This window comes from Athene cunicularia (genome assembly GCF_003259725.1).
Source record: "Athene cunicularia isolate RWA chromosome 1 unlocalized genomic scaffold, athCun1 chr1_part1, whole genome shotgun sequence".
Taxonomy (NCBI): Eukaryota; Metazoa; Chordata; class Aves; order Strigiformes; family Strigidae; genus Athene; species Athene cunicularia.
In genome coordinates, this window is record NW_020799091.1 from 17,883,839 (window position 1) to 17,894,268 (window position 10,430).

General features: G+C 39.1%; 1 protein-coding gene across 2 annotated transcripts; it reads right to left on the reverse strand.

Annotated features, from left to right (window-relative positions):
• Window positions 1-2,880: 2,880 nt before the first annotated feature.
• Window positions 2,881-10,024, reverse strand: GJA3 (gap junction protein alpha 3). 2 transcript variants are annotated; one of them, XM_026848515.1, is made up of 2 exons: window positions 9,943-10,024; window positions 2,881-4,954 (listed from the first exon to the last, which is right to left on the reverse strand). In XM_026848515.1, exon 2 carries the CDS (start codon window positions 4,935-4,937, stop codon window positions 3,402-3,404), a length of 1,536 nt encoding a protein of 511 aa, XP_026704316.1. In that variant the 5' UTR covers window positions 4,938-4,954; window positions 9,943-10,024; the 3' UTR covers window positions 2,881-3,401. The 2 variants fall into 2 exon arrangements, with proteins under 2 accessions (XP_026704316.1, XP_026704307.1); XM_026848506.1 differs by having other exon boundaries at window positions 9,932-10,016.
• Window positions 10,025-10,430: the final 406 nt, after the last annotated feature.

Below are 10,430 nucleotides of genomic sequence, written 5' to 3' on the forward strand. Positions count from 1 at the left end.
CGGAATTAATTGATGTGAAAGACTAACAGCTTGGATATTAGCAGATTATTTTTGCCAACAGACTCTGTTCTGCAAGTCAGTTGGTGTTTGTACATATTCTCTTGAAGTATGGAAGTCTGCATAGTTATGCTTTACTCATAGCACGTTGAATTCATGGATCATTCATGAGTAAAGATTAAAGTACTCAAAATCAGCCACACCAGTAAGATTTTTTTTCCAACAAATCTGATTCCAGATGTGACGCAGCAACTAAAAGCAGTTGTAAGCACTATGGGGCAGTTCTGCCAAAACAGTTACTGGGCTTAAATGAAGAAACAATTACCAGACTCCAAATGAAATTGTAAGTAACCGAGAAGCTTGACGCTGTATAGTTACATGAGGGAACTTAAGCTGATCTTAAAAGCACAACCTGAGAGTTGTAGCTTTGCTTTCTCAGACCAGTACTGCTTGGATGTGGAGACGGTTCCCTCAGATTTCTCTTAAGGGTTGCAAAAGAGTTACATTTCTCCCCCTGAGCTTCACCTAACAGGAAAAATTATCTTTGACAGCTTTCCAGTAGTTACTCTGCCTGAAAATACCACATACTCCACAAAAGCACTTGAACTCTCTGCAGGTCTAACCACACACATTAACCTGAAAAGGGCAGACTAGGTATCAGTTGATCCTAAATTAAACCTATCTCTGTTGTTAATTTTTATATACAATATGGATGCAATCCTGCAGGACACACTCTGTGAGGGTTGTACCAAAGACTGCAAGATTCAAAGCTCCATCAAACAACAAGTCAGTTTTGCTCTCAGGCATTGATATAAAAAAAAGCACATATTCCAGGTGGTCTGGTTTATATAAATATACTCCAGAGACTTTGACTTCATTCTTCAGAAGCATATAAGAAAGGAAAATATAGCCCATGAATTTTGATGTATTAAAATACAGAGATGCGTATTGCATTATTTCAGCAATATAATTACTTGGCAGTTAGCAAAACTTACAAAATAGATGCTAGTAAGTCTAAAAATTTTGAGTGTTAAACTCTGCCTTTGTTTACACCTAGGCAACTTTAACAGCTTTAGTCTAAGTTCAGCATAGTTGCATGGATACAACAGAAAGCAGAATTTAGCTTTTAGCTTTCTTGCAGAAAGAGTTTTTATGGCTTATAACATAGAATATTCATGAGACCATGCCTGAAGCTGAACACCTAATAGTAAATATCTTTATTGTACTCCTGAACATTTTCTTTTAATGCAGTGTCTGCCCTCAAGATCAGTGGCAGCACAAAGACTTCTTGCCTGGTGCACCACAAGCAGGTCAAGGAAGTCATGAGACAACATGCCCAAGGGTTGCAGAACAGTGCTTCTGATCATGAGAAACTCTTTGTGTCTACTCAGAAAGCAGTAGTAAAAATAAATGTTTAATCTTGAGTGGTAGGAATATACTTCAACTGTTGAATAAAATAAACACATTCAGGAAAACATTTAACAGCAGAGATAACTGGCAATTGTAACTACTTGCTACAGGGTGACCCTGCTTTGCCTGAGAAAGGACTGCACTGCCAGGCCAAATACTTTGAAGATGCAAAGGGCTATCCCAGTGTGTTTGACTGCTCTTCTTCAGTTACAGTACTTTCAGTTTATAGCAGCAGTAGGACTGACTCCGAGCTTCAGTTGTTTTGGCTTCTGCTTAGAACAGAAGTTGGACCTAATCCTGCATTCTTTTTGTACCCAAAATCTCCTGAGCATTATCAGGCATTCAAAATTCTGACTAATGTCTGTGAGAGTACTTGTTACAAAGGAATAAAGGACAGAGCCAATTGTAAGGAAAGCTGCACCTTAGAAAAAAAATACCCAGTAGTTTCCTCCACCCATTTTTAAGGGAAACACAATTTTCAAAAGCAGGATTTTAATGTCTTTATTTAAGGCCCCAAATCTATATTCCTTCTAGCTCCCAAAACTAAACATGAGAATGTTAGTTTTGCTTGAATAAGGCCTGCAAGATCCATCCCCAAATCTTGCTCCTTGTTAAATTGAATGGAAATTCTGCAAGTGACTTCAGTGGGATCAGAATAGACCCTTCATCCCCTAGCATGTTGCCCAGATATTTTAGCCACTTTTTCTGCAATACAATATTGTCTAAATCTGTTTTCACTGACCTGTAAGACACTACAGATTGTTGTTAAAAGGAAAGGGTAGAACACAACAGGAAACAATGTTGCTTTGGGAATTTTACCATTAGTAAGTTTCTTTCCCCTTACATTTTCTTGTAAGATCAAAGATCAAACTAAAATGATTAAGTACACAGTCAAGTAACTTTAAACCTACAGATCAAAATTATGCTCAAAATGTTCAAATACTTAAAAATATGCACTCAAGTTTACTTCTAAAAAGCATTTTTCCAACAAACTTAAGCTGATATCTAATAGTCTAAAATGCAGAGCTGTACTTCAACCTATTGTTTGTCCACGGGCAACGTATGGGGCCACAATGTATTGAAATCGTAATCCTTGCTTTCTGAAGAGAAATTGTTCTGTGTAATAATTTCTGAGGTGTGGTTTAAATTCCTGTCCTCCTCTAAGCAATTTCAGAAGTCATCTAAAATTATAATCAAACATGCTCAAACATATTTGTGGGCTTAAAAACATGGTGTGATCATGGTCGGCAAACACTGGATAGAAGGTCAAACCGAACACTTCCTAACAGGTCAAGAGTAAAAAAAAATGATAGAAATATGAACCTCAAAAATCTATTACAGGGGTTACCTAAACTTTGCCCGGCCAAGGACCACATTGGTGATTTGCCATGAGCGCAAAGGCTTCATGAAGGCATGTTATATGGAAGAGACTGAGTCACTTTCAATATAACAAGTTGGTCCATAGAGGTGACAGGTGCCAACAGGCAATATGCCACCCTGACGTTTGCCATAGGGCTATGTAAGATTTAAGAGGAAGAAAATAAGTCATTGCACCTACTCATGTAGAGCTTATATGAAAAAGGGTGGAAATGAAGGCAAGGGCAAGAGGGAAATGACAGCCAGGCATATGGGCACTAGGGTTATTAACATTTTTCTCAGATTAAAGTCAGCCTTGGGACACGTGGCCAGCTACCATTCCCACCTGTTATCTGTGCAGGCCTTCCCTATGGCTGCCCTTGGGAGGTCTGCCATGGACAAGAAGGAAAGTGGGACTGGTCCCCTGGCCCACAGGCTGTGCTTTGGCCACCCCTGACCTATTAGAAAATGTTGATATTTTTCCCCACTACAACTCACAGAGTGCAAAAACAGCAAGCGTCCAAGCGTCAAAGTTTGAAGCCCAGGCCTTCCCACCCACGCCAGGCCTAGCCTCCCTGGGCAGCCCCCCTGCCCACTCTGCCTTCCATCACCTGCTCCTCTGAGCAGAGGCGACCGCGCTACACGGCCAGGTCGTCTGACCTGGCTCTGCAGCTGCTCGACTTACTGGCCCTGCTCAAGCGCCGTGTGTCTATGAGCAGCGGTGGCTCATGCATCTCCACGGTGGTGCAGGCAGCTGAGACGGGCCGTTCCTCTGACAGCTCCTCCTCACCCTCCACATCCCACTTGCTGCCGCTTGCCCCGCTCAGGCTGGTGCTGCTGCCGCTGTTGGCTGCAGCGACGGGTGGCCCAGCTGGGGGTGGGAGTAGCTGCTCCAGTGGCTCTTCCTGCTCGGGAAGGTGACGCCGGACACTGCTGGGGGTAGAGGAGCAAGCTGAGCTGGAGGGCACCTTCTCCGGCTGCTCAGCTGCCATGTTGACCCAGTTATGCTCAGCTGCCAGGGCATGGCTGTTGCTGTTGAAGTAGTTGACGACGGCTGGCGTGGGTGTGGGGATGGGGGTCGGTATGGTGACAGGAGTGGAGATGGGCGTGGGAGTCACAGCACGGTGTCTCTCCTCAGGAACTGGAGAAGCAACAGGGTAGCTGGCCATGGGGGCCATGTTGGAGGGGGGCCGCGGTCTTGGAGCAGCTGCAGCGTAGTAGGGTGCCATGCTCACCGGGGCCAGCAGCGGTGTGACAGTGCGGGTGTCAGGCAGAACAGGGGGGGGTGCAGCAGTCGTTACCACCACGGGTGGTGCCGGTGGTGGCAGGGTAACAGGTTTGGACTCCCCTGTTACCATGACTGGTGTCATTGTTGCAACAGGCATCTCAAGGCTGTACCGGCTTGTCATGCCCTGCTTAAGCTTCTTCCATCCCAAGTGATATATCTCAAGCATGTTCAGCAGCAGGGAGACAGAGGCCACCACCAACATGAAGATGATGAAGATGGTCTTCTCAGTGGGCCGTGAGATGAAGCAGTCCACAGTATGTGGGCAAGGTGAGCGGCTGCACTGGTACACTGGCTTTAGCTCGAAGCCATACAGGAAGTACTGGCCCACAATGAAGCCCACCTCAAACAGCGTCTTGAAAATTATGTTGAAGACGTAGGTACGGAGCAGGGCCCCCCCCATGCGGATTCTACCGCGTTCATCACGGATCGGAAGCTTCTCCTTCCCCCTTTTGACAAGAGGATCCTTGATGTTATTGCTGCCTCCTCCACCACCACTGCCAGACACTGCTGCTCCTGGGTAATTGCCATCTTTGATGCTTCCCTTCTTTTTCAGCTCTTCTTTCTCTTTCCTCTTCTCCTCCATGCGTACAATGTGCAGTACATGGCCCAGGTAGATGAGGGTTGGAGTGGAGACAAAAATGATCTGCAGCACCCAGAAGCGGATGTGAGAAATGGGGAAGGCTTTGTCATAGCAAACATTTTCGCAACCAGGTTGCTGAGTGTTGCATGTAAAGTCTGACTGCTCATCTCCCCAAACCTCCTCAGCAGCAGCCCCCAGCACCAGTATCCTGAAGATAAACAGTACCGTCAGCCAAACCTTGCCAATAACCGTGGAGTGCTCCTGCGCATTCTCTAACAGTCTCCCCAGAAAGCTCCAGTCACCCATTGTTTCAGATTTCTAACCTACAATAAGAACATCAGAGCAATTAGAGCAATGTTAAAAAATCTTATAATTAGACAATGCCGGGACAGAACAGATTGATCCTCAACAAATGACATTTCATAAGTGTACTTCCTTTTGCAGAATATTGCATGCTTATGTTAAGAACTACATAACCTTGTGACGATGCAGTCATGGGTTTTAGTGAGCACAGAAGTGGGATGTTTAGTGCTTTCACCTAGCCAACACAAGTTTAAGTGTCTATACGCAACATGTAAGATTCATAACTAGTATTTCTACAAGATTTAAATATTTAAAAAACATGATTTCTGTTTTCTCCACCTGAGATGCCTCTAATTGTTCTTGCCTATTTTCAGAAAAGGATGGAAATCAGTTCAATTAAACAGAATATTCCTACTATTAATGCAACTTGCACTTGCACCAGAGTGTGATTAAAGTTTGCCTAACTCTAATTATCTTATTGTTATCAGGACTTATTCACTCCAGCATTCAGGAGGTTAATAATGTCCTAGGTCTCTGTTATTTTCATATTGTACAAAAACAGAAAAATAAATATTAAAAACCTACAGAATTTACAGTTTAATTTTGGAATGTGTACACCACCAACAAGCATGTTCTCAAAGCCTAGTCACGTTTGAGTTTATTTCTAAAAAGATAATTATTTAAATTACTTGAAATATTGGGAGGAATGAGAAATTCTGAGAGGAATGGTGGTAAGTTTTCCATGCCATTTCCCCTCCTGTTCTGATGGTGTTACTAAACCACATGTACTGCAATGTTATTTAAAAAAAACCAAAACCAAACAAACCTCAAGGGCACTTCAGCAACTGTGCACAGAGATTTTCTTGGAAAAATAAAATTATATCCTGTGACCTTACTTCTGTGACAAACAGCTGGTAAATATTCTCAGTAGTTTCCACCAATTCATGTATGCTGGGCTTCCCATTGTCCAATTCTAGGCAGTGACACAACTTCTGATTTGGAAAGGCTTAAAGTACAAGAATTTTTTTTAAAGATCAGATTCCTCACAAGCTGCCTTCAATTGAGAAACAAGCTATTATCTGCTGGTATCACTTTGGTTATCCTTGGCCTGTTCCTAATTGGAATACATGTAAGAATATTAGAACATACGTAAGAAGTACATTTCATTATTCTAATGAACACACTTCTATGCTTGTATGTCAATCTTCAACTGAAAATAAAATACAACTTTCAGCTAACTTCAATACCTTCAAAAATACTTATAATTCAGATATAACAATTTGCATGCAAAAAAACACCATCAGGAAAGACTGATTATCCTCTTGCTCAGAATATTCAGAATAATAAAATCTCAGAATATTTTATAAATACACTGAATTACATTTTACTATTTTTGTTTTTATACTTATACTTCTTGTCCAAATAACCATGTGTCTTACAATTCCCAAGAAGAAAAAGCATTTATCATTACAGGTAGGAATTTACCTCTAAGAAAATGTACTATTCTTGATATTATGTTACTGTGATTTTCAGCAACGATGTCACTGTTTTTCCAGAGAAAGTATTTCCAAAGTCTGTACTGAAGTCCTTTCAGGCTTTTAGTTAAGGTAATTTAAGAAATTAAAGTTATTTAAGTTCCTTTTTTTATAACTCAATTTTACGATGAAGCAATGAAATACCTGTAACTGCAGAACAGTACACTTTCACACAAAAAGCAACAACACACCTGTTAGTATTTTGCATTTTTGTAAATCCTGGAATATTAATTCACTTTTTATCCCCACAAAGGTAATGCAACAAAAACTCCTAAAACAAATAGATCTTTGATATTTTACAAAAACACGTTACCTTTAATATAACTTAATTATTTTTCCGGCATAGCATAGTAAACTGCAAATGATGATATTAACAATGAAATACCGATTTTGTGTAGTAATGTCCCTGGTCCTAAAACAATTTTTAATAATTTTAAGTATATACAGATTTTTTTTTGACAAGTGTGTTTTTTTCCCCACTTAAAACAGTAGCCCAAACCAGAATAAATTAAAATACTTATTTTTAATAACCTATTTTAATATTTTTTTATAATTTTAAAATTTAATTCTCAATCTTAATTTTATGAGGTTTACAGTATTTTGGACAGTGAAGTAATTTTAATCTTGAGAAGTATTAATTTTTCAGGGAATAATGAATTATTTTTTTATCTTTTTTACTCAAAACCATTTGAAGATATGCTCAGTTTAGTTCCATCTTTGGACAGAACTAAACTGTTGTTTGGGAATAATCTCATATTGAGTAGGAAAATGTAGGAACATAAAAATTAATAATGTGATATTTGATGGATTAAAGAAGTTTAGCATAACCCTATATTCAGTATTTAATTTCTCTGCTATCCTTTGCAATATTCTGTGTTTCTCTGTTCAGTTCTCTCCGCCTCACTCTTTATTTTCTATCCAGATCAAGCAAAACAGGCAGCTCAGATAATAAGTAGTCAAAGTTACAGTTTGTTCTTTTGTTACTAATACTTGTAATGGAAAGTTTATTAATCAGCAGAAGTTAGCACATTAAGTCTTCTTTAATTCATTAATTATGGTCCACTTTCAGCACAGCTGCCATTACTCTTAAGTCCAACAGCACAGAGGCCACACAATATTCTTTAAAAAATGAATTTGATTTGTCCTCATGAAAAATTACAACCCCTGCACTGTAAGGTGAACAGAGGTGGCAATCTTTTATTTTCCCCTATAGGCACACCAGAGTGTCTCTCTTACTAAGATCAACAGGCAATGTTGAGTACAACGAAAGCAGGATTTTTTGTGCCTTTCTGAAGAATTATCTAGTGATTAGTGGAAGAAGAAAAATAACAATTTGTAAAAAGTAAAGGAAAGATGATGAATAATATAATGTACTTTATTCTCAATCATTCTCCATACACTAATAAGCCTGAGGATGTTTTTTCCTTTTACTACAGGTCAACAATGCCCAGGCGGAGATAATTCAGGATAGCAAAGACATGACATGACACATTTCTCAAAGGATACACTTTAAAAAGCTATTCTAATGCTTACATTAATAAAAAGATTTATTTCTATGTATCAGAGTGTGCAAATTCATCCTGTACACAAAGAAAAAGTGTTTAAGCAGTGAGCATATACTTCACAGCATCTTAACCACACAGAGGTGAAAACCGCAGTGTTCACCCGAGTATGAATCACAGCAATCACTGCCTTCACTACACGTGTATTACCCATAGTACATAAATACGGAAAGGGCAATGCAGAGATACATATCTCCACTGGCTGAAGCGTTCTCAGAAATCCAGGTCCCATATCTTTCTTCAATGTCAATACATCCTCAAGTGAGTAATTCTTAAAGCTAATGTAACTCATCCAAAGATCAGATCAACAATTTTAAAAGGGTGCCTTGATACAAATAATGATTAAATGACATCAAACAAAACCGGAGGGCTCACAGAGCTCACAGAACATTTGAGCTGTCACCATGAAGTTCAACAATAAAATATCAAAATCTAAATTTAAACAGCCACAACTCAGTATTTTAGCTGAGAACAATTCCAAGCTTTCTTTTGTAGTATAAACATAAACTTCAACTGTAGAGTACTACTTTCAGTGCTGCTAAAATACAGAGCTAGGCAACAGTTAAATCCTAATCTTATATATAGATTGTGAAGGGAGACATTGTTTTTTCTGCGTTTGGAAAAAATACAGATTAAGAAAGGAAACAAGTTTATCTGTATTTCACGACATTCATGCGGAAGTACCTGCTGGGGAATAACAGATAATCTATCTCAGAAAGCAATCTACTTCAGTGGTATGAGAAGCAAGGACTGCATGAAACTTGTGATCATTTAGTAAGAACTGAGAGTCGTATATTGTTTGTGTCACTTAGAAAAATAATTCCTCTGACACAAGTATTGAAAAACAGGCAGTTCACAAAAACTGGCATGGCATTCTGCTTAAGAATCAATGCTGTGCTATTAATTATTAGGTTTAATACATGCACAAATACACTTTGTGGATGCTGTATTGTGTTTGTGTGTGTGTGACAAAGAGAATGAACAAGAGAGAGAATAAATTTTAAAGCGGTCATATCATATATATCTCTCTACAGGAGAAAAATAATTATCAGGTGTCATCTATAAACTTGCCCAGTTATTATTTCTATTTCTAAGGACATCTCCAAAGAGGTTCATCACTATGTATCAAGTGTGTGAAATAATTATTTATAATTTTACTCATACATGTATATGTTTATGTATTTATATTCACATACGCACACATCTACACACATAACTAACTACACAGCTATGTTACATACATTATCAGATTATGACACCTGGTGTATTTATGATTTTATTATACTGCTATATCTCAAAAATGTCCCTTAGCAATTATTTAGAAACCTAACAGATGTCCTTGTCTGAATATGACTTCTTAAATTCAGTCCACATTTTCTTTCATTCCTTGTGACAGTAAAATCTTGGGATTTAGGTTTTTATCTTCAAAATTATCTGAATTCTATAAACAAGTATGAGGAAAAAAATGCTGTTAAAAGAGAAAACAACTTGTAGTATTTCCTTTGTTCTTGCACTGAACAATCAGGCATCTCCATTACTACCAGGTTTTTAACTCTGCTAATTTAAATCCAATAAAAGTAGTCACCCTGCACAAAGTCTGCAGCATGACCATGACATTCCAGACAAACTGGCAGACATACAAGGACAGAATGAGCCACAGAATAATATCCAGTGAAACCCAGTGGTATTTGATCATGTACCTATATATGAAACACAACGGTGGGTGTTTCATAGTTCACCATGGAAGTTTCATACTTCATTTTATAAACTTGTTTAAATGAGCACTTCAAAAATACCTTTCTTCTTACTCATAGTGTCATACTTCCAGACACATCTATTACCACTTTCATTATTTTAAACACTTGTTAAAAATTAATTCCTTAACTGACCTTGTTATTACCTTAAACTTACTTTACTGCTATGGAGCCTTCTCCTTAAATCCCAGGCAAAACTTCGCTTGACTTCTTCTTGACTTCACTTGACCTCTGAGTGAAAGTTTGGCCTGAGTAAAGGAAAAAGTGCAAGGAGTGCAAGGCTGAGCCCAGGAGGAGAACTACACCCCGCCTGTTAAACCTCTCTGTTCCCTGGTGTAACAAACCCTCTGATTCACTACGCACAGGAGAAAAACAGGACAAAAAGTAACCCCTCTTCTCCCCCGGAATACTCAAATGCCATCTTAGAACTCTACGTTGGAATTAAAAGATGGTGACTTACCAATAAAACTCTGAAAGGTGTGAAGGGTGTGGAGCTACCAGGGGACTATGGAACAGCTGTCGAACATGAGGGTAAGAGTCCCTACATCCCGAGTGAGTGAAGCATGAATGAGTCAGATCTGTCAGGTGCCCACATACGATCAGCCACATGGATCTAAAAACTGCACAGTAAGGAGTGCTGTCTCT

What these genes read in the sequence shown, in the direction of transcription:
- GJA3 (XM_026848515.1), bottom strand. Translation starts at nt 4,937, where the DNA reads ATGGGTGACTGGAGCTTTCTGGGGAGACTGTTAGAGAATGCGCAGGAG.